This window comes from Nicotiana tabacum, chromosome 17 (assembly GCF_000715075.1).
Source record: "Nicotiana tabacum cultivar K326 chromosome 17, ASM71507v2, whole genome shotgun sequence".
NCBI lineage: Eukaryota > Viridiplantae > Streptophyta > Magnoliopsida > Solanales > Solanaceae > Nicotiana > Nicotiana tabacum.
In genome coordinates this window covers 60,042,687-60,068,386 of record NC_134096.1, presented here as the reverse complement: position 1 = coordinate 60,068,386, position 25,700 = coordinate 60,042,687, and the positions used below count along the sequence as shown (strand labels likewise).

General features: G+C 37.7%; 1 protein-coding gene across 2 annotated transcripts; it reads right to left on the bottom strand.

Moving 5' to 3' along the window:
- Positions 1-11,077: 11,077 nt before the first annotated feature.
- Positions 11,078-16,703, bottom strand: LOC107810460 (B3 domain-containing protein LOC_Os12g40080). Of its 2 annotated transcripts, none has more exons than XM_075234365.1 (9): positions 16,564-16,703; positions 13,870-14,452; positions 13,457-13,635; positions 12,972-13,359; positions 12,641-12,838; positions 12,366-12,544; positions 11,857-12,280; positions 11,546-11,730; positions 11,078-11,408 (listed from the first exon to the last, which is right to left on the bottom strand). In XM_075234365.1, the coding sequence occupies exons 1-9, from the start codon at positions 16,564-16,566 to the stop codon at positions 11,157-11,159; spliced, it is 2,391 nt and encodes a 796-aa protein (XP_075090466.1). In that variant the 5' UTR covers positions 16,567-16,703; the 3' UTR covers positions 11,078-11,156. The 2 variants fall into 2 exon arrangements, with proteins under 2 accessions (XP_075090466.1, XP_016490744.2); XM_016635258.2 differs by having other exon boundaries at positions 16,211-16,623.
- Positions 16,704-25,700: the final 8,997 nt, after the last annotated feature.

Genomic DNA, 25,700 nt, shown 5'->3' with positions numbered 1-25,700 from the left:
ACTTCTAAACTTAGTGCTGAGGGTATGAACCCCTGAATATACGTGTTATGTGTTTGCTGTTGAGGTGAAGCACATGCTAGGTGACGAGTGTGTGGTGTGCACCGTGTGAATTATGACTCGATTGATTCTTGGTACTTTATAGTGACCTAATCTTGTTTGTATCTATGAAATTTCTTCGTGTTAGATTAATTGAGCTGTGATCCATGTTAGAAACCATATTTAGGGTATATGTTTATTCTGTTGGGACCCACTGAGGTCATTTCTGTTGTTGAGTTATTTTCTTAAATTTCAATTACATACTTAGTCATACTCATTCATTGCATATAATATATCAGTCTCTGATATCATCTGTCTCACATCATATTATCATTGTTTGGGACGATTGGCATGAGATTGTGAGGCCAACAGACTGGAGAGATTATTGACTGAGTGAGACCGAGGGCCTGATTGTGGGGATGTTTATGGCATCGGGTTGCACTCCACAACAAGCTTTATTGACTCATACCATGATTGGCTTATATTAGCGCTTGGGCAAGATCCGCCCCTCCGGAGTCTGACTTATCAGTAGTGAGCGCAGGTACCAACTGAGCATGAGTGCCGAGTGCGTGTGCCGAGCGCGAGTGCCGAGTGATTGGGAGGAATGAGTTACTGTGAGAACTGAGTGACTATGAGCACTAAGTGACTAGGAGGACTGAGCGAATTCATACTCCGAGATATGCATATGGTTTCATCACTGTCTTGTTTTATAGTTGACATGTATAGATGGCATATTGGCATTGAGATGCATTTCCTTATGCGGTACGATATTGTGACATTCATGACTTCACATACACATTGACATGTGGGCATAGAGATGTACTATCCTCATGCCATCTGATAATAAAATATCTTACCCGTTGTTGAAAGTTTTTGGGGAAAATCATTGTTTTTCAAATTTACTCATTTTTGGTGATTTCGGTGAAAGATTTGGATTTTACTATTATACCTGAAAACCATGCCTATCTTTCATAACTGTGAATGAGATGAGCATCATATCTTTGAGTATTACTTGTACTATTTCATTATATCGTTACGAGTTGTTCTTGATTGTTTTTGTTAGATTATGACTGTTGTCCAAGCTTGTCACTACTTTTAACGTAAGGTTAGGTTTGTTACTTATTAAGTACATGGGGTCGGTTGTACTCATACTACACTTCTGTACCTTGCGTGCAAATACTAGTCGTTGATGTTACTGCGTTCATTGGGAGCTAGATCTGAATATGTATCTGCGTTCAGGTTGTGGCTGCCTCTTATTCTTGGTAGTTTTAGAATTATTAATCTGTTCATGTATGTTTCAAATAGATGACACATTTATTTCATACCAACTTCCTAAACTCTAAATCTTAGCAGCTCATGATTTGTACTATCAGTTCTTGGGAAATTATATAAAGTTCAGTTATATTATCATTATTTCTCTGAGTAAATCTCATTTGATTTGGATTGTGGCTAATTGACTTACATAGCGGGTTGGGTTAGGTGGCATCACGACTAGTTGAATTTTGGGTCGTGACAAGTTAGTATCATAGCTCTAGGTTATAAGGTTCTACATGTCATGAGCAAGTGTCTAGTAGAGTCTTGCGGATCGGTATAATGACGTTCACACCTATCTTTGAGAGGCTACACGACATTTAGGATAAACTTCCCATCTTTATTTCTTTATCGTGCGGCATTGATTCAGCTTGAAGCATATCGCTTGAATTTTCTTCCACTCACTCGTATGCATACGTGAGCGCTCGATATCAGTTGTGCATCGATGGCTTGTGATTTCATGGATGAGGTGTGAGATGCGTTCTTCTATGTTTGGAGTTGGGCCAGTCTAGAGGACTTGAAGTCAAGTTTTGACCGTAGATTGGACTCGGTGGTTTTGGTTGTGTAAGCAAGTGCTTTTGGACCTATATGGCCGGTAGTGTCCCTATGAGTGTAGTTGTGGCTCGATGAGTGGTTGGATGGATATATGATGAGTATGATGTGACTACGAGATGTGTTCGGATGGTTCGAATGTGTTGAGAAGAGTTTGCTTGAGATGCGAAAAGGGCTATTAGGTGCTTGGTTTCTGTGGATGTGTTATACAGTCCTGAGTTATGAAGGTTTTGATAGATTCTTTCATGTTATTTCATTGTGGAACAAATTAGATTCCCATGTCTTGTTGGTGAGTTCAGACTCAGGAAGATTAAGTGATTGTATAGTAATTGTGGTTGCGAAAGGGTATAGAAGGATGCCAATTTGAGGCTAAGAAGGTGGGTTATCTCCTGCGGGGTGGTCTGCGGCGGTGTGATCCTTATGATGTTGGTAGAGACTTTCTTTTCTACCAGTGGGTTATAGGTGTTGCGATTTTAGTTTAGATCAGTTGAGAAAGTTGACATGACTGTCACTAGGTTGAATGCGAGATTAACGGATGATTTGAGGTATTTTATGGGTTGTGTTGCACGAGCTTGTGAATGATTTAGTTGAATCTCACTACGGGATTATGGCAATAATAAAGTATGGCCATTGTGAGTTATCGAGTGTTTTTATCTGTGGCTTTGAGCCAAGTGGGGGAGTCTGTTATCGACGATTTGGCTACATGGTTACGTATTGTATTGGTTTCGGTTTGAGACATACTTGTTGATCGGTTATGACTTGTAGAGGATGGTTTTGAGGATGACTTAAGCAAGGAAATTTCTGGATACATAGTGAACTACGCATTACGGATATATAGTAATCTTGGAATGATTCGGGTTTGTTTTTAGTGGTAGATGTGATGCACTAAGAAAAGGTATTCACTCGGTTGTTGAGAGGTGTAGCTTACTTTTTTGGGAGTTGTCGTGCTAATGGGACACATGCCGTTCGGCCCGTTTGGGGCAGTGCAATTGAGATTTTAGCAGAGTGGATGACTCTCAAGAAGGTTCTAATGGATTCAATATTTACATGTAACAATTGAGAATTTTGGATTGGTATATGGCTAGAATCTTAGATTTGCTTTGGATGGAGCTGAGACTCGTGGTGTTTCTATGTTATTATGGATTCTACATTTCAGTATAATGAACGTGAAAAAACGGCTTTAGATTCTTAGAAGGTCTCTTCAGTCGATTTTGGTACTTTTGTGGTGCTTAAGAGGGAATACAACGGCTTATGGGCCTTAGGGCGGTGTGGTTTTATGCTAGGATATATTGTGGTGAGCTTTGGGTAAGGATCGTGGTGTTCTAGCAAGGAGAAGTGTCAACTTGAGGGTAAATCGGAAGGAACTCAGAGAAATAGGACAACTTGGTAGTAGGTTAGATCGGCACGGTAATGGATATGATTAGTTCTCTCGGTACTTGTGATGTGGTGAGTCTCTACAGGTGTTTTGTGGCAACACTATTGGGTTTGGCGACTTGCGTGGCTTGGTTGAGTTAGAGAGATTCAATTCTGATGGTTTAGTTATGTGCAAATGGGTTTCAAAGAGCTTTCGATGGTTTCTACCATGGTTTGTGATGGATATTTCCTACCGACATGAGGAGCATGTTATGTATTATGATTTTCTCCTGAATGGGATCAAATGGAAGGTTTCTGACTGATTGAGTATGTATTATGTTGGTGCCTCACAAGATTATGAGATTCTCGTGCTTTTTATAGGACTGCATAATAGATGCGGTGCGTCATGTGGGATTGAGATTTGTATGTGCTAGGTTACGGTTCAGTTTTGAAGGCAAGTTCATGAATTCTTAGACAACATGGACGATTTCAGATAACTAGATGAATGTTATTACTACTTGGTATTGCCTCAGAAGGGTGCGCATTTCAGAAGGCGTACTGTGTTTTGACTTACGGATGCTTCATTTGTATTGCGATACTCGCGTGGTTGATCGGCTGCTGTTGTTCAGATTTTGCTATGTGGAATGTAAGAATTATAGAAGTATTTCTTGTGGGGATGATTATGTATGAGAGATTTGTTAGTCATTCGAGTGGTGGAGTTGAGATCGACTATGGTGATTCATGTGTTTTATGGATTTGGAGACTGGGAGTTCTCAAAAGTAGATTGTTTCGGGGTTACGGACTATGAAGATGTGGCCAAAGTTAGCTAGATGGTGGTACATGTTATGGTTAGATTATTGTGGACTTTTAGAGGGATATTTATCTATTTGGGGATGACCGGAGTTGATTTGGAGGGGAGCATTAGTAGGCCCAAAGAGGATGTGTATTCTATACCGGATCAAATTTGTTGACTCAGCACCGTTGTTGCTGAAAGGCGTGTCATTCGGTTAGAGTCGAGCCTGGTCATGTTCAGATATGTTCTATGTGTTACTCTTCTATTCTGCGAGGGGTGTGATTTGGTTGTTTTATGCACCCACGGTGTGGTTCTTTTTGGGCCTTGTAGAGAAATTCAAGCGAGATGATTATTGAGGTGTTGAATGGTTGATTGCGATATGGTTATGGCCTTTTTGGGTTATGGTATATTGTTCTATTCGCTTCTCCATAGTTATGGTCATGCGCTTCATGTACTTGATGTCGAATTGCGCGTGGTTGTTGATTTTGAGCATTGTGGCTTGAGGTATTTTATGGGATCGATGTTTGGATGGGGTCGCGCATTGCAACGGAGTTGTATTGGGATATTATCCTTTGTGTTAGATTCGTGTGTCTTGGTTCTACTATGTATGGTGGGTTCGTAGCATTACGGTTGTGGTGGTGCTTGTTGATCTTGCGGGACAATTCTCTCATTTAAATCATTTTCCATGTTTGAGTACATTTGAATTGTTGCTCATTGGTGCACAGATTGTACGGTTTGTGGATTTAGGTTGTATTGGTGTGGCATATCAATTGAATGGTATTGTTTGATGAGATAAGGTCATTGGACATAGAATGGGCACTATCGGATTGGATTACGGTATGTTTGGAAGAATAATATCATAAGTAGGCTTAGAATTTGAGTTATGGTTCTGGTTGGGGCGAGAGAACTCCATGACTTGTTGATCTGATAAGTGGTTACGAGTTTCTGTATGTTTCTTTCATCATCGGCAATGTATGAAGTTTTTGAATGAGGTTTTATTTTATATGAGATTTATTACCGGTATTGGGTTTGATTTAAGCAGCTATTGTGATCGAGAATTAATGCTACGAGTACACATGTTTTGTGGTATATCATGTGATTAAATCTTGGGTTATGCTAATGACTTGATGCAGCTTGTTCAGACTTATACAATGTGTAGATGCGAGATTCGAGTCTAGTAAGATATTCCAGATGTTGGAAATTCTGTTCTAAGGCTTACGGACTAAAGTTAAAGTAATGATCTTCAGTTATGTTGTGTTGATTAGCTTACATGGATTAGGGTGACATGGGATCACCCCCGGGTTCATGCATGGTAGGATTACACGGCGATTTGATGACTTTGGAATGACTATTGGCACGTTCAAGGGCGAACATATGTTTAAGTAGGGGAGAATGTAACGACCCACCCGATTGTTTTGACCATTAACATTCCGTTCTGCTATTTGAAGTCTTGAGTAGTTTCGTATGATGTATTATGACTTATGTGTATCGTCGGTTATGGTTTTCAGGTGTTTCAGAATTCTTTTGGAAAAATAAATTTCATGATTGAAGCTTTAAGTTGGAAGAATTGACCAAGTTTGACTTTTTAGTATTTGACCTCAGTTCAGAGTTTTGATGGTTCCGTTCGGTCCGAATGGTCATTTTGGACTCGGGCGTATGCCTGGATTTGCATTTAGATGTTTCTAGAAGGTTTCGACACTTATTGGCGAAAGTTGAACATTTGAAGGTTTGAAATGTTCATATGTTTGATCGAGAGTTGACTTTGATGATATCAGATTTGAATTGTGGTTCCGGGAATTGAAATAGCTTCGTTATGTCATTTGGGACTTGTGTGCAAAATTTGAGTTCATTCTGGGTTGATTTGATATGGTTCGGCATGTGTTTTGGGAAGTTAAAAGTTTAAAAGTTTATTAAGCTTGATTTGTGGTGTGATTCATTGTTTCGATGTTGTTAGGTGTGATTTGAGGCCTCGAGTAGGTCTGTGTTATGTTATGGGACTTGTTAGTATATTCGGACGGGGTCCCAAAGGGCTCGGATGAGTTTCGGACGAGGTTCAGATCGCTTTGGATCATTTTGGATAGGCTGGTTGGCTGGGATTCTGGTGTCACTGCACCTGCAAAGCTATGGGCGCAAGTACGGAGCCGCAAAAGCGACAGAGTAATCGCAGAAGTAAAGGGTGCAGCTGGGAGTAGGAGTCCGCAAATGCCGAAATTTCTTCGTATCTGCGAACGCGCAGATGTCGTGGATTTTGCACAGAAGCGGGAAAGTGGCGTAGATGCGGAGCTTGTGATCGTACCTGCGCAGATGCGGAGCTTGTGAGCACAGGTACCTACTGAGCACGAGTGCTGAGTGATTGGGAGGACTGAGTGATTGGGAGGACTGAGTGACTGTGAGGACTTAGTTACTGGGAGGATTGAGCGAATTGATACTCCGAGAGTATACATATAATTTCATTACTGCATTGCATTACAATTGACATGCATATATGGCATGTAGGCATTGAGATGCATATCCGCATACGGTACGACATTGTGACATTCATGACTTCACATACACATTGACATGTAGGAATAGAGATATACTTTCCTCATTCCATCTGATAATGAAACATCTTACCTGTTGTTGAAAGTTTTTGGGAAAAATCACTATTTTTCATATTTACTCATTTTTGGTGATTCCGGTGAAAGATTTGGGTTTTACTGTTATACTTGAAAAGCATGCCTATCTTTCATAACTATGAACGAGATGAGCATCATATCTTTAAGTATTACTTGTACAATTTCGTTATATTGTTACGAGTTGTTCTTGGCTGTTTGTGTTGGACTATGACCGTTGTCCAAGCTCATCACTACTTTTAACCTAAGGTTAGGTTTGTTACTTATTGAGTACATATGGTCGGTTGTACTCATACTACACTTCTGCACCTTGTGTGCAGATTTTAGATGTTGATGTTGTTGTGTATGACGGGAGCTAGCATTGAATGTACATGCGTTCCGGTCATAGCTGCCTCTTGTTCTTGGTAATTTTAGAATTATTAATCTGTTCATGTATGTTTCAAATAGATAACGTATTTATTTTATACCAACTTTGTAAACTCTAAATCTTAGCAGCTCATGATTTGTACTATCAGTTCTTGGGGAATTATATAAAATTCAGTTATATTATCATTATTTCTCTTAGTGAATCTCATTTGATTTGGATTGTGGCTAATTGACTTACCTAGCGGGTTGAGTTAGGTGCCATCACGACTAATTTAATTTTGGGTAGTGACAAATGCCTCATGTTTGATTATAATACCAAAAATTTAGCTAAAGCAAGACCATACATGCTTTGCAGTATAAATTTTACAAAATAAGTGCATGATAGTTGGACAATCTCATTAGTTGGAATTCTGTATTTCATCATTTTAAGTGTGAAGAAAGAAATCTTGTAAAGATTGATGATATCTAGTAATGAAAGCTTATAAGTTTTCATGTATAAATTTGACCGTTGGATTTTGTGTCCGAAACATAAATAAGTTAAGCGAAAGTCTAAAGAAAATAATCAATACAATATAAAAAGTCCATGCAGACGGCCACATCGTATTTTCTACTGGAAAGTTTAATAATTTCGGTTGAGTGACCATTTGTGCTAAACAAGAATAGTTGAGTGACTTTTCTATAAGAAACAAAAGAAAAGTGACCTTACTCTATACTTTCATATAGTTGAATGACCATATGAGTTATGAACTCTCATTTCACCTCGTGAGTTTTGATAGCGAATAGATTCACAAGCAAGAAGCTCTATGTACAATTAGTTATCTTTCGTATTATATCCAAAATGTGTTTGCTGGTCTTCATCAATGCAGTTCAAGATCAAGTCGATCATTTATATGTTTATTTAGAATCCAAAATGTTAAAATCATCGAAGTCAACCATTAGAAAGGTTCTTTAATTTTCAATGGAATGAATGCTGTGGTGCTCGCGGGTCAGGCTTTGAGCCTTACTTCGATCATTAATATCCAAAACATGCTACATAAAGGAGGTGACATGCATTTCCTACCTCCTTGTAATATTTGTCAAATCATATACTCATCTCTAAATAAGAAGTCATGATTAAAAAAATATTAGTATAAAATAAGAAACTCTAAGGTTTTACATGGTTCGGGCGAAAGATATTGCTTTAATTTATGTTGGACAAAATAGTCCCATTTGCAAAAAGCAGAAACCCAAAAGGCAAAAAAGATCAAGTAAACATTGAAGTCAGAATCTGAAACAAGTGGAACCACCTCACACTAGCTAAAGCATCTGTAGAAAGTATTTTCAATCATGTCATGCAGTGTATTAAGCTACATACCCATGTTAACAACCTCATAAATAGAATTCAAAGAAACTTTATTTTGGGCACCACTGCTGCAAAAAGAAACTGCACTTTATCAACTCAAAAAATATTACCCATATGGATGGGGTTTTAGGTGTCCAAGGAGCTGAATATAAGAACAAAGCCATACTCTCAAGAAGAAGATGGAGGCTATTTAATAAGCCTAATGTCTTAAAAGGAAAACATTGTAGAATATCAAAGTCAGCTTATATGTTTCTGGATGCCCAATCTAGAAATACAACCAAAGATGCCCATATAAATTTTAATTGGGTGTGGAGAATAAGAGTACCAAACAAGATCAAATTATTTTTTTGGCTACTACTTCATGGCAGACTGCCCATTGGCCAATATCTCCAATTCATTTGTCTCAATATCCAATCACAGTACACCTTTTTGTGGCTACCCTAGTGAATCAATCTCTCATATATTCTTTTCAGCTGCACCAATGTATAAGCATTCTGGCACTCTCTCCCAGGAATGTACCAATGTTCATAGTTTCTAACATCTCAACTTTGATCAACCACAATGGTCAAATACATAGAACATGCATTATCGGGAGCCATGAATTTAACAACATCCTCTTGTGGTAAGACGTTCCCTCCTTCTATTTCTGGCACATTTATACAACTAGAAATAACAACTTGTTTAATAGTAAGAAAGACACTACTTCAGTTAGGAACACTATTTGACAGAGCCACTGAATTTCATCTAATTGCTGGAAAACGACAGGCTTACAGGAAGATAGTTACCATTAATGTAAAATAGAAACTTCCTGATAGGAGTTCCTACAAACTTAACACATATGATTCTGCTATTGGTAATCCAGGAATTGGGGGAATTGGAGGAGTAATTAAGAACAATAGGGGAGACTGGGTTCTTGGATACATGAAAGGACTGCCTCATACAACAAAAAATCTAGCAGAACTGCATGCTACTTTATAGGGTCTGAAATTGGCTAAGGAAAATAACCTAATACCGTTGGAGATTAACATTGACTCAAAAGAGGTAATTAACACGATAGAAAAAGGGATCTTCCTTATGACTCCTTTATTCTTCAATGCATATTATTGATGCAGCAGCTGGGAATCCAGTACTAGACCATAGCTACAGAGAACACTTGCTAGCTAAAGAAGGGGCCAAGAAGAAAGTTTTTGAAAAACTCGGGATTTTTGCAGTTCCTCCGGTGTTTGCCAATGACATCTTAGCAGCTACTTTTGAAAGACATCCTAACACGCCATCTAGGCAAGGGTCCAATACCCACCTTATTATTAACTCTAGTTATATATATATATATAAGATAAATATTAAAAGGGAAAGTAAAATTTAAACATATACTTAATACTCTCTCTGTTTCAATTTATGTGAACCTATTTCTTTTTTAGTCCGTGCCAAAAAGAATGATCACTTTCCTTATTTGGAAATAATTTACCTTTATGCAATGATTTATAGCCACACAAAATATATGTGCCTCATTTTACACCACAAGTTCAAAAGTCTTCTTTGTTTTCTTAAATTCCGTGCCGAGTCAAGTGGGTTCACATAAATTGAAACGGAGGGAGTATTAAGTAACAATAAAAAAAAAGTAACGATGAGTTTGTTATAAAGTACTATTCTAGTTAATTTTCATTTGAGATTTAATTACAAAATTCATAATAAGATATTTAGCTAAGTATTTTACCAATTTAAATATAACAAAAAATTTATATGCATAGAGCCTAGAGGAGCAATTGAAAATATCAAAGATAAAATACACAATGCATATGATAGGAGGAGCAGAATGTCTATTGTTTAATGTTGGAGGGGTAGTTTGATTTTTAAGGCAAATATAGTAGATTTTAAAGGTAAATCAATTTTAAATATAAAAAAAATTATATAAATCTACTATATTTGCCTTAAAAATCAAATATATACAGATTTAATCGAATCTTAAAGTTTTCAATTATTATTGAATCATGGCACCAAGATTTCATAAATCAAGTTTACTTTATAAGATCTTCTAGGTTCTAAAACAGACAAACGGAGAGACCGAAGAAGATGCGAGTCGTAACTTGTAACCATCATGTGAAGTTTTCTATGGCAAAAGAGAGGGTAGAACATGACGATTCTGATATCCTCGCGAGATTTATCTTTGTGATGAAAATTGTAATCATGTTATATATGGTAGTAAAACCATCTTGTAATTAATGATTTGTCTGTGGCAAAAGAGAGCGGTTATAAGATGATTGTCGTAATACTACACTAGAGAGCATCTTATAAAATGTAAACTACTGTATTTTGCTTATTCCTATCCTTACTAGAGAGCATCTTATAAAATGTAAACTACTGTATTTTGCTTATTCCTATCCTTACTATTGCCAGAATTTTTTTTTATCTTATTTTTGAGAAGGTGGAATATCATACTATCTTGAAAAAGCATTTATCGGGACAGTTTATTCCAAGATGACCAAACTAGATGTAGTGTTTGTTTTCAAAAAGTATTGACTTATTTTTCAATTCTTTTTCAATTTTCCAAAAAATATTCACTAGTTCTGGATAAGCTGACCTATTTCAGACCTGCATTATATACAACATGGAGTCAAGCAAAGCTCAACCCTATACAAGAAGGTAAGTTTACAAAATCAAATACCCCAAAAGGTTGTGCTTAGGGAGAATAATATACATTCTTTCCTACCCTTTCAAAAGAAGCAACTAAAATAGATTAGTTAAACAAAATATACACTGGAGTTTACAGTACTAAACAAGTGAAACCATCTTACATACCTTCAGCAGAAGTATATATAATGACATTGAACAAAAGTTTGGATGTACTAACCCTTTCGAACACACAAACATCACCTACTTTTAGGTTGTTGTCAAGCACAAACTCCTTCCAACCGGAGGTCAACTTAGCGTTTACTGTTCCAAGACTGCATTTCACAGCCCAGGATCTCTTGCTTGAATTTTGAAGTACTACATCACTATGTTTAGTGGCAAAAAATTTCCTAGCTCTTGACAGCGTTATGGACTGTCAATTTGAAGGATGCATTATTATACCGAACAAAAGATTCATCATTAATCAATAGTAATCCTTATAGTCAGGGATTAGCTTAAATGTCACTATAATATTCAACTTTACGAGACATTCAAGAATAGCTATCTTACCAATTGCATCGGGCCGCTGGCAGAAGACACATATGATGGTTGCATGAAACATGTGAAGAATGGATTTTCAGATGTAAAAGCTTTTGCTCTTAGATATGCTAAGACCATTTCTTTGGCCACTGCACTGCCCTTACAAGAAGACTTAGATTGTTGCACATGCTTCCCAGCAGCTTCACTGGGTTCTTCTGCAGAAAATCAAGCCAACACGACCACATTGAACGATCAAGAAAGTACCTTTAGTGGATTCTAAAATTAAAGCTATGATTGTTTGTATACATCAGAATACTTTATAGCGAGCCTCATTCAATCACCTTTAATTTTTGAAGTGAAACAATCTGAATCTCCTCTCTGCTTCTTTTCAAAATTCAGTTTCCTGCTGTGAACTATTTTGGGTTGAGAACATGGAACTAAATTCTCAGTTTTGATAGTCTTCTTTTTACTATCAGAAACCCCTGCCAATTTTGTATCTATTTTATGCATTGGTTTGCTCTCAGCTGCACGAAATATAGTGACATCTAGAATGGGCTTAGTGCCGCCCTTAATCAATTCAAATACACAAGCGTCTCCAAATTTTAACTTATTGCCCAGTACGAATGCCTTCCAAGAGAAACAAATTTTTGGCTTTGATTTTCCCAGGGCGTATTTGACAGGCCAAGATCCACTTCCAGGAACACGAAGCACTAAATTGCCACAATTCTCTCGGAAATATTTCACAGCAAATATGAGTGATATGTGCTGCCAAGATGGACACAGTAAATTGAGTATAATGGATTGAATTACGATTATTGGGGAAGTCTATAAAATTTATAGCTTAGCTTACCAGACTGTATGGTTTTGAGACGTATGATGGTTGCATAAAATATATAACAAATGGATTCTCAGATGTAAAAGCTTTTGCTCTTTGATATGCTATAGACCTCTCTTTGTCCAATACTGTCTTGTTCTTAGCATAAACCACCTCGGATTGTTGCTTGTGCATCCTGTAACTTTCTCCGCTTCCTTCAAACAGAAATTTGAAATCAATGTGTTACTACTAAATTGTCATGTAAGCAGATGATCAATTCTGTTAGTAAGCCAGAGTAAACACTTTCTTACTTTTGGTTTTTCTTGTGATAGAAAGTGAAGCTACATGCTCTTGTGTGTTTTCCACATTGATACTTTTGGTGTGAATGTCAATTGAAACATCACCCTCTGCCTCCCCTTCTGGTCTTTTTCTTTTGCTGCCATGTGCTAACGGACAATGGCCCAAAATCTCAACAGAATGCTCAATCTCAGTGCCTTCACCATGTTCTTCTGAAAATATTCATGGCAATATAACAATCAATAAAATTACTAGTACAACAAAAGCTGTATGTATACTCCAGACTATCTTATAGAGGGAATTCAACTTTATCATCTTTAAATTTTGAGTAGAAACCATATGAACCTCCTGTCCGCTGCTTTAATTTCTTGGTGTGAACAACTTTGGGTTGTGAACATGGAACACAATTATCAGTTTTGATAACATTGCTTTTACTATCAGAATCCCCTGGCACTTCTCCAATTATCTTGTGCATTAGTGTGCTCCCAGCTGCGCGAAATATTGTGACATCTATAAAGAGCCGAGTGCCCTTAATCACTTCAAATACACAAACGTCACCACATTTTAACTTATTGTCCAGCACAAATGCCTTCCAACCAGAATGAACTTTAGCATTTGTGCCTCTGGTAGTGCATTTGACAGACCAAGATCCCCTGCCTCTGCCTGGAACACGGAGCACTAAATTGCCATAGTTCTCAAGGAAATACTTCCTGGCAAATTTCAGCGCTATGGACTGCCAGAGGAGATGGCTAAGTAAATTGATTTTGACATAGTGCAAAATGGAATAAAGAAAGATTAGAGCACCACAAAGTTTATAGCTTGTAGCTTACCAGACTGAATGGAGAGAAGACATATGATGGTTGCATAAAAGATGTCATAAATGGATTTTTGGACTTAAAAGCTTTTGCTCTTTGATATGCTACAGCGCTCTTTCTGTCCATTACTGCCTTGTTTGGACCATAAACACTCTCGGATTGTTGCTTTTGCATCCTGCAGCCTTTATTGCTTTCTTCAAAAAGAAAATTAAGATAATTGTGTTAATAATAAATAGATCAGTGTAGTTTAACCTATGCTAGAAGGTTAGTTACCATTTCACCGAGTTACTAATTGATCTTAATTATAAAGATTTACTTGCAATTACCTAATAAATGACTTGATATATTTTACACTCATAACCTTGTGTTACTAAATATCGATTTTTCAATTCAGATACGTAGCCAATAAGAGCAGATACAATACTCACTTTTGCCCTCTCTTGTGAAAGAAGGTGAAGCTACATCCTCTTGCGACTTCTCAACCTCCATTCTTTTGATATGCATGTCAACAGAAACATCATTCTCTGCATCTCCTTCTATTCTTTTTTTTTTGCTGGACTGTCCTAACGGACAATGGCCTAGGTTTTCAACAGAATGCTCAACCGTATCAGGAATTATTGCTTTCGCTTTCTGGCTTCTGGGAATACCCTCCAGGATCTCTACAGAATCATCCGACTCGGACTGGTCTCTTTTTGGTGCATGGCGTGTTTCATGGCAATGAAAAATGGGAGTGTGTATACCATGTGCAGAACTGTATGGATATTCAATTTCTGATGCACTCAAATCAAATATACTGACATTAAAATGGGAACGAGCATTGTATCCAAACATCAAAAAGTGCCCGCGGCTTATTGAATAGAAGTCGCTGAAATCTTGCCATCCAATGCCTAGACAAATTTGGCCTTGAGAATGAACCACTTCAACCTCCCATACTTCTCCACTTGGAACCTCAAGATACACAGGGTTAAGCATGTTCTTGCAATATATGCTCGCAAAGTCTTCCGGAATCCTCTGCGTGCAAAGGAGATCTAAACTCAGTATCATACATCTTGAATCACAGTAAAATAGACCTGTTGTTCTTGCGAAAATCCTGCAATGTACTTGTATAGTGTATTCTCTGTTCTTTCAGAATTAACTAACAACAGCAACATATCTAGTGTATTCCCCACAAGTGGAGTCTGGAAGGGTAGAGTATATACAGATCTTGACCCTACCTTATGCAGGTAGAGAAGTTGTTCTCATAGACCCGCTCAAGTCAAGCATCAACACAACAGTAAAGAAAAGAAATACAGCAGTGAAGTCATGGAAAGGAAGTAGTAACAATAGTTAGATAGTAACAACAACAGAAGCAGAAGCAACAACAAATAGTAATAGTAGTCTAAGAACAAGACAGAACTAGACTAACACTAAAACAATTGATAAGGAAAAGAAAGGAAGTACGCTCGGCTCCCTAATAACCTACAATCTTAATTCTTAACCTCCACAACCTCCTATCATAGGTCATATCCTCGGTAAACTGAAGATGAGTCATGTCCCGCCTAATCACATCTCTCCAATACTTTTTCGGCCTTCCCCTAACTCTCTTGAGACCTACCATTTTCAGTCTCTCACACCTCCTCACTAGCGTGTCCGTGCATCTCCTCTTCACATGCCCAAACCATCTCAGCCTCGCTTCCCGCATCTTATCCTCCACAGGGGCCACCCCCCACTTTATCCCGAATATCTTCGTTCCTGACCCTATCTCTCCTATTATGTCCACACATCCATCTCAACATCCTCATTTCCACTACATTTATCTTCTGGACATGAGAATTCTTGGCTAGCTAACATTCTGTCCTATACAACATAGTCGGTCTAACCACCACTCGGTAGAAATTACCACTAAGACTTGGAGGCACATTCTTATCACACTAGACGCCAGATGCAAGCCTCCATTTCATTCACCCCGCTCCAATACGATGTGTGACATCCTCGTCAATCTCCCCGTTACCTTGGATCACTAACCTTGTGTATCCAAACTCACTTCCCCATCTGTCTCGTGTGTCGCGTCACTAAACTTTGCACTCTTTCAGAATTAACTATTAAAAAATACCCACCGTAATCTAATTAGGCCAACTAGAAAAGATAACGGATATTTTTGGATGTAATTAACCTGTGAATTGTGATATCTCAGTTTGACTATAGATTAGGAGACAGATATGATTTCATTCTTCTATATCAGAAGATCTAAGCAACAGAAGTGTGAAAATAAGATAATGTTTTCCAATAAAATTAACAATATATCTTCATAATGTCATAGGATGTTTAGGACCAGAAGTTTCAAATTTTTTTATTTTTTTCTCTTAAAATTTCGTTCCCAATCACATATATATATATAAGTAATAACAAAAACAACTTCCACCCAAATAGTCTGAAAGGGGATTTATTCATATCACTTCAAATTTCTCTTTTTTCTTGCTTTTCCTTTTTATCGTGAATTTGTGATACTTGAATTAACGAGAAAGACTAATCTCAGACTCTCTTCTAAAGAACTCATGCAGATTCCGTTAACCAACAAAGGATCTAAATCTCTATCTTAATTTGCTTTGCGTGAAGTCAAGACATGTGATTACAGGTGAAATAAGAAGAATCAAATGATACAAAAAGAAAATTATAGCTGATGCATGCACACCAAAATCTTTGGTTCAACACATCTACACACACATAGGACATAGATTCAAAATAGCAGCAAAAGAAGGGGAAAAAAGGAAGAAGGAAGAAAGTGGTTACTAGACGGCTGCGTTCATGTTGGGATAATATAATCTTGAAGAACTTGGGTTGAGTAGTGTTAGTAGAAGACTTCCAATTGGAAGAGCTTTCACCACTTTGCAGGTGGGGCTTAGCTGCCATGACTGATGTAATTTGCCAATTGAAGAAGATGGTAAGTGATAGTAGAGCAACAGAGTTATTAGTTCCCTTTGTTTCTTAATTAATGCTTAATAGGTGCAGGTGGTAGGTAAATAAACATATTATTATCATTGATGTCATAGATTAACCCAGGTAGCGAGGAGAAAAATAAATGAATGCTATATCTGAAATGAATGGATGTTGAATCTATTACTGAATGGTTCTGAATTTCGCACCATGCTAAAGTCTGGGTATTGCTGTGTTCAACTGCTGAAGAGGTAAAATTTGCAGATCTGATCACTTGATTGGCCAAATTTGTACATTTATACAAAATCAGTGTTAATAGCGATTCCACGCATTTGTTTCATGCTTTTGATGTATTGAATGCTTGGTGTTTGATTAGCATGAGTAGGGTGGCAAACAGGCGGATCGGAAATGGGACGGGTCGAAAACGGGTAATGAAAAAACAGATAAATTATCCGACTCGATCTATATTTAATATGAATTAAAAATGAATTAACTGACGGATACTTCGTGAATATGATCATTTTTGAGAGAATTACTAGTTTCCCAAATTTGAGGTTTTACAAATGAAAAAGTTTAACTCATTAGGTATCCATTTTCTAAATGGATAATATGGTTCTTATCCATATTTGATCCGTTTTTAAATAGTTCATTATCCAACCCATTTTTTAGCAGATAATATGAGTAACTAACTGTTTTCTTTTAATCATTTTGTCACCCCCAAGCATGAGTATGCTCCTTGAGATTTATTCTGAGTGGCTATATTTGTAAGAGTAGCCTTGTGGTTATTTCGGTAAATTTAGTTTGATTAATAAGTGGTCATGGATAAAAACTAAAAAATGACTGTTTTTTTTTGCAAGTAAACAATTTTATTTACCAAATAAATATTTACAAAGCATAAAAAACAAAACAAGCACCTCCTGGACAAATGATCCCAGGGTTGCTCTACCTCTAGTCGTCAGAACTTCAAATAACTACCAATACACTCATTAACAATACTCCTTAAGGATAGAAATTAAGTTCTTCAAGTTTCTTAGCTAATCTGGGCTTCATAATTCCTCCGTAGTGCACTTCTTGGGTGATTGCTCTAATGATAACCTTAATGTCTCTAGTCTTTTGTTGAAAAATCCTTTGGTTTCGTTCAATCCATATTTGGTGCACAGCACCTGCCATAATTATTCAATACAAATCAGTCGCTACATTCTTCCCATTCACATATGCTATAGCCCACTCTTTCTCAGATTGCCATCCTGTAGCTTGTCTCTGAACACCTTGCCATGCCAATAGCCTTTTCCATACTTGTGAAGAGAAAGCACAAGCAAAGAAAAGAAGATCAATACTTTAATTTGCCTCTCCACACAAAGGACATACCACACTATCCAAACAATTACCACTGGGTCAGTCTATCCATGGTTAGGAGCCTCTCATGTAGTGTCAAGTAAAGCACAAATATCCATCTCGGAGATCCTTGGTTATTACATATCATCCTTTTCCACTCAACCTTTTGGCAGTCACCAATTAGCTTTCTGTATATTGCCTTAATAGAGAAACTATTCAACTATTGTATATCATCCTCTCAGTACCCTTCTTCTTCCATATACTTGCTAGCCTTAAGAATTTTGCATACCATCCAAGAAGCTTGTTTAGGTTGTATATCCCACATAGTTCCCGACTTCCCATAGTAACTATGTATCCATTTGGACCCACAAGGTGTCCTTTTCCTGCATATGTTCCACAAAAGCTAACAAACATCTGCTTTATTCCAGATGTGAATGTTCAATATATTCATACCACCACCATCTTTGGGACAACATAGCTTATCCCAGGCCAAAAGAGCTTTCTTAGACATTTCAGCAGTTCATGTCTATAAGAACCTTCTACACACAGACTCTATAAAGTGAAGCACTTTTTTAGACAGCACAAACACTTGGGATCCAAAAACTTGGGTTGAAAACAATACACTTTTGATCAACTGCAATCTACCAGCATATGATAAGAATTTTGTCCAAGAAGAAATTCGACCAAGCATTTTGTCCAGTAAAGGACACAGAAATCCTCTTAGAACTAAGAGGGGCTCCAAGATACCTGAAACGCAAATCACTTTTTGAGAAGCCAAATCTTTGTAGAATCTGTTGTTGTATATGTGGCTCGATCCTCTAGATAGATGCAACTTTTGTCGATGTTTGCCACTAGCCCAGAGGCTTGAGAAAATGCTAGGAACAACTCATATAACATCTGTACTGAAATACTATCACCCACTACATAAAAGAAGCAAATCATCTGCAAAACCCAACTACACAACCCTCATTCTGGCACATTTAGGGTGATAATTAAAATCTGGATTGTCTTGGAGAGTCTTCAGCAACCTCGCCAAGTATTCCATAACTAACACAAACAAAAATGGAGACATAGGGTCTGAATCATATGCTTTCCTATATCACGAAGGTGGAGCAAATTTACTATATCACGAATACTAAAAAGCGGTTCATGGGGACCCCCAAAAAAGACTTTGTTGGCAATATTCTTTGGGACCCAAAAATATTGCATTGTGTGTTGGACATCATTTGCACAAGTTGTATCTCTTCTTTTACACCTAAGAGGTCAAGACTTTTTTGCCTATAAAAGGGAAGGCCATTAGTTCATTTTAGACACACCAACAAGACTTGCCTTCAATTCTTGTTTCTTCTTTTCTTCCTTTATTAAGAGTGTTTTGAATGAGAGTTAAGTGTTGGGAAGTACTTGTGTGAACCCTTTCTTTGGAGTGATCTTGTGAGGTTATTCTCTTAGGGTATTTGGGATTAATTAGAGTGTTTACTCTAATTTTGTACTCTCTTATGTACTCTTATTGTTATAGTAAATGCTTCTCTCTGCTTGTGGACGTAGGTCACTTTGATCGAACCATGTTAAATTTGTGTCTTCTTTATCTACTTTAATTGTAGTTGTTATCAACTTTCATTGTCTTTGTTATTGTCATTATACCGTTGTTTAGCTAAATTTCGCACTACCCGGGTTCCCGATCCTAACAAATTGGTATCAGAGACGGATCAAACCGGGTTTGTTTCAGTAGCCAATATGACTCTAACAAAGACCTATGTTGAGAAATTTGACCGAAGTGCAAACTTCAGAATGTGGCAATTAAAGATGGAAGCTATCCTAATTCAGGATGGCTTAGACTTGGCATTGCAAGGAAAGGAGAAGAAACCGGATAAAATGACGGATGGGGAGTTTGCCGTCATAGACAAAAGGGCAAAAGCAAGTATCATTTTAAATCTCTCAAATGAGGTTTTACGTGAAGTTTCTGTAGAAACCACAGCCAAAGGCATGTGGGAAAAATTGAAAACTTATATATGAAGAGGACGGTGGAAAATAGACTTTACTTGAAGCAGAAGCTTTATACAATTCGTATGGGTAAAGGTACCTCTATTCTCTCTCATATTGACATCTTTGATTCCATTCTTATAGATTTGAGTAATATAGATGCTGAAATTAAAGATGATGATCAAGCCGTGTTACTGCTTTGTTCTCTATCCGCATCTTTTAAGCATACAAGAGATACTATGCTTTATGCAATGGATAATATCTCTTATAAGGATTTTAAATCTATCTTAAAATCAAAAGAACAGATAGATAGTGATATTACTAGGGAAGCTAGTGGAACCCAAGCGGGAGTTGGCTTGTTTGTTAGGGGCAAATCCGACTCCAATTCCAGATACAATAATTTAGAGTGTCGCTATTGTCATAATAAAGGTCATAATATTTTTGAATGCTATAGACTGAAAAATAAAGAAAAGCATAAAGAAAAGAAAATGAGCACAAAAAAACTGACACAACCTAAGCTAGTGTAGCAACTGATGAGATTGAGGGAACTATATTTTTAGCAACTGAAACTAGTTTCAGATTAGACAATGAGTGGATTTTAGATTCCGGTTGTTCATATCATATGTGTCCTAGCAGGGACTTGTTTTCTACATATGATTCAGTTGCAGGTGGAGTTGTCCAATTGGGTAACAATGCTACTTGTAACTTTATTGGCAAAGGTACAATTCGGGTCAGAATGCACGATGATGTGGTGAGAACTCTCACCGATGTTAGATGTGTTCCTGAATTGAAGAAAAATCTCATCTCTCTAGGCACTTTAGAATCCCTTGGGTGCAAATTCACTGGTGAAGGTGGAGTTCTGAAAATGTTTCAAGGTGCTCGTTTGATCATGAAAGCACACAGATCTGGTTCGTTGTATACTTTATTGGGATCCACTGTTATAGGCCCTACTACAGTTTCGGTATCAGACAATTTGTTTGATTTTGATGGCATTAAATTTTGACATATGCCCATTGGGGATTTTGCGGAGAAGGTGGAGCAAATTTACTATATCATCCAAAATTAGGCCAAGGTGGAGATTTGTTATATGGCCATTATTTTGTCAAATGGATTCTATCTCACATAAGCATAAGTATATTTGCAAAGTGTAGACTTTGTCGGCAATATTCTTTGGGACCCAAAAATATTGCATTGTGTGTTGGACTTCATTTACACAAGTTGTATCTCTTCTTTTACACCTAAGAGGTCAAGACTTTTTTGCCTATAAAAGGGAAGACCATTAGTTTATTTTAGACAGACCAACAAGACTTGTCTTCAATTCTTGTTTCTTCCTTTCTTCCTTTATTAAAAGTGTTTTGTATGAGAGTTAAGTGTTGGGAAGCACTTGTGTGAACCCTTTCTTTGGAGTGATCTTGTGAGGTTATTCTCTTACGGTATTTGAGAAAAGAAGGCAAGGAAACAACAAAGACTCTAATTAATTCATCCAATACTGAAGTTTGTTTGATTTTGTGAATTGTATTGTCTTCTTATTCTTCTAATACTCTTGTGATGAATAAATTTTCCACCTTGGAGAAATATTTCTTAGGGTTATTGACGGATATTATAATTTGACTATTGTTTTGGATTTTTACTTTCTGTTAATTGTATGAATTCATTGAATGCGTTATTGATTGAATTGCAAGGCCAATTGTGGTTTTACTTTAATCTAAAGAGAAGTGTTGCTGCAATTCGCATTGTGTTATCTTATTTGGGTTGATTTTATGCCTCTCATAGGTAATCGAAAGAGCTTAGAGAGTTATCAATTAATCCAATGTAGAATAATAGTCAAGAGACGTTCTTCAAAAATACATGCATTCATTGTATTTTTGCATATGTTCATAGAACTTGTCATTAGGTTGGTTAACGGGACTCTCATTCATTCGGAAGACGAATTTGAATCCTTAAGATAGCCTAGTCATCTATTGAAATCGAAGTAGAAGTTTAGAGTGAACTTAGCACGGAGTTACCCGGAATAATAGTCGACCATATATCCTGTCACAACCCTCACTTATCACCTTGATATTCAATCGTTGCTATTTACTCATTAAATTTCTATTATTTTCTCACAATCGATAATCTTAGTTTTTATTATTAGTCGATAATAACATAAATCAAAGGTTTATCTTCCTGGATAGTGTTAAGTTAAAGGTTTATTAGAACATTATTTACACCAATCCATGTGGAGACAATTTAATACTATACTATCTTTGACTAGCGAGCCTAAGTTTTATACACTGGTTTTGCGCTCGTCAAATGTTGGCGTGATTAATAGTGTTTGAATTAAATTTTGGTGCTGATTGAGAAATAATTTTATTTTATTTTCCTTTTTTATGCTCTTCTTATCTATGTGTAGGAAACAAGTTAAGTTAAGCGGTGTATGACTCGACCCTCTTCCAAGGAATTGGTTCCATATGAACCAGAATTAGACAAGTACCCGCGGTAGTTGAGAAAGGGGAAAGGATCGAGTGAATTGTTGTTGGGTCAACGTTCAACTCAAAATACAATAGTTAACAATGAAAAAGAGGTGAACCTAGCTGCGAGAGAGGAAACTCAACAATAGGAAGCACGGTTAGCAGCTGAAGCAACCCGTAGAGTTACTGATGAAGTTGTCGACGGGGATCGAAGGTTCAATCTTAACCAAACCATGATCGAAGATGAATTTGAAAATGCATATCCTAGGCTTGGGAGGTCTTTAGGAGATTATGCCAGACCGGTGTACAACCAATACCAGTCTAGTGTGACCCCCCACCCATTGATGCTAACAATTTTGAACTCAAACAGGGAGTCATCCAGACCGTTTAGAATAATTGCATATTTAGAGGCAAACCCAATGAAGATTCAAGCAACCATCTGATGGACTTCGACAAAATTATAAACACAATCCGGTGATGAGGAAAGTGATTCATAATTTCAGCCAAGGTGAAGGGGAGACAATGTTCAAAGCATGGGAAGGATTTAAGGAGCTATTGCGGAGGTGACATCATAACGGAATGGAGCAATGGATGCAACTCCAGGACTTCTGGGACTGGTTAAACTTGCCATCAAGGAGATTGCTGAATAGTGCGGTTGCAAGTCCTCTCATGAAGAAAACTCCTGAAGAGATTTTCACACTTTTGAATGAACCATCTGAAGACGTGGAACAATGGTCAACTGACTAAGGGGATCGAAGAAGATCATCCAGGGTGTACCAAATAGAATCGTCGGTAACAATGCATGCTCACACTGAAGCTATGGCTAAGGACATCAAGCAACTAATGATAACTTAGGTGCAAAATCAACCACATGTGGGATGTGACATATGTGGATTGGGACACCCAACTCATGAGTGCCAAACATTCACCGCAAAATAAGAAGTTAAAGTAGCGGGGAATTTTAATATAGGCAACTATCAAGGAGGTGGTAATTTCAATTCTTTGGGACAGAGACATCCGTGGTTCTCATGGAGTTCTTCAAATGGTAGCTTGAACTCATGACTATAACAAAATCTGAGAGAACTAGTGCAAGGGCTCTTGGCTTCCAAAACCGACAGAGGCAACCATACCAGCCTCCATAGCCCAACAACTCAAGTTTAGAAGATCTAATGAAAGAACTCATAAATAAATCAGATGAAAAAGTTAAGACTCAAGGGACTTCTATCCGGGAGCAAGGAACAACCATATGGAATCTGGAAAGACAATTGGGGAAGCTCGCATCATTTTTGTCAAAAAGGGCTCCGGGGACTTTGCCGGCAGACACTAAGATGAATCCAAAAGAGACAATCAAGGTCGTGTCCCTGAGGAGTGGGAAAACATTAGCATATCCCAATGCAAAATCAAGGGCTGGGAAGGAGATCAACTCAACCGAGATAGTAGAAGAACATAAAATTGGTGAATCTCTACCTAAGAAAGATATTAGCAGCAAGGAGGTTTATAAGCAAAAATTAAACAACACAGTTGAGGAAAGCAAGCACATGCCAGTGTTACCCTTTCCTCAAAAGATGAAGCGACAGAAACTAGAAAATGCTTTGGGAAATTCTTGGAGATGGTGAAACAGTTGTATGTGAACATCCCGTTCACCGAGGTGCTCACACAGATGCCAGCCTATGTAAAATTCCTGAAGAAAATCCTTTCAAGCAAAAGGAAGCTCGAGGAAATGAAAGTGATCAAACTCAATGTCCACTGCAGTGCCATTCTTCAAAACAACATTCCTCAAAAGTGTGGGGATCCTGGCAATCTCACTATACCCTACTCATTAGGTAGCAAAACTTTTGACAAAGCCTTGTGCGATTCTGATGCATCCATTAACTTGATGCCATTATCAGTGTTCAAAAAGTCCTAAGGAGAACTAGGAGTGATAAAATATGTATCGATATCCTTGAATATGGCTAATTAGACAACAATCATATCGGAGGGAATAATTGAGGACATTCTGGTGAGGGTAGATATATTTGTTTTCCAAGTAGATTTCATTGTGGTAGACATAGAAGTGAATAAGGAGGTACCTCTAATCCTGGGGAGACCATTCGTTTGCACTGACATGGTTATTCTTGATATATATGAGGGGCAACTCATGCTATGAGTGGGAAATGAAAAAAGTGGTATTTCAAATGAAGAAGATGATAAAATACCCGTGTGAGAGGCATCTGCCTATGCTTGTCTCAAACTTGCCTATGCTTGTCTCAAACTGGATGTGAACAAGAATACATGCTTGTGGAGTTTCTACAGAAGCATAAAAAGGAAATCTGTTGAGGTATAGCCAATAATTAGGGGATCAGTCCCGCAATCTGCATGTATAAGATCATATTGGAAGAAGAGAGAAAATCGGTGGTGTAACCCCAGCGCAAACTGAACAAAAACCTTGAGGAGGTGGTGCAGAAAAAGATACTCAAATTGATAGATGCAGTTATAATATTTCCCATCTCTGACAGCCAATGGATCAGCCTCGTATAGGTTGTGTCAAAAAGTGGGGCATGGCGGTGGTGAAAAACGAGGACAATGAGCTAATTCCTACCAGAACAGTTATTGGTTGGAGGATGTGCATAGACTACCGAAGGCTAAATGATGCAACAAGGAAGGATCACTTCCCTCTTCCTTTCATTGATCAGATGTTGGAGAAGGTGGCAGGGCGTGGATGTTACTTCTTCTTAGATGGATACTCAGGGTACAACTAAATACCCATTGCTCCCAAAGATGTGGAGAAAATCACCTTTACATGCCCTTCCAGAATCTTTGCATACCTGAGTGCCTTTCAGATTATGCAACACACTAGCAACATTTCAGAGATGCATGATGTCAATATTTTCTGATTTGAATGGGAACTGTTTGGGGGTGTTCATGGATGACTTTAATCTATTTGGAGATGACTTCAAGGATTTCTTAAGGAATCTCGAACTTGTCCTAAAATGATGTAAGGACACTCACCTAGTACTCAACTGGAAAAAGTGTCACTTCATGGTTAATGAGGGGATTGTCTTGGTCCATAAAGTTACAGCTAAAGGTATTGAGGTCGACAGAGCTAAAGTAAATGTGATAGCTAATCTCCTACCTCCGACGTCAGTGAAGAGCATCAAAATCATTTTGGGGCATGCATGGTTTTATAAAAGGTTCATCAAGAATTTCTCTAGTATTACCAAGCCCTTAACAACGTTACTTGCCAAGGATATGAAATTTGTGTTCGATGTAGGGAGCCTCATAGCATTCGAACTGATCATGGAAAAGCTAGTGAGTGCTCCCATAGTGGTGACTCATGACTGGAGTGAACCCTTTGAGATCAGATGTGATTCCAGTGATGTGGCAGTGGGAGTAGTGCTGGGGCAGAGGAGAGATAAAATATTCAGACCCATTTACTAAGCAAGTCGGACCTTAAAAAATGCTCAGGTGAACTATGCTACCACAGAGAAGGAGTTCTTTGCAGTGGTATTTTCTTTTGACAAGTTCAGATCCTATTTAGTGGGAAGCAAGATAATAGTGCGTATTGATCACTCAGCACTGAAGTATATGCCGAGTAAGAAAGA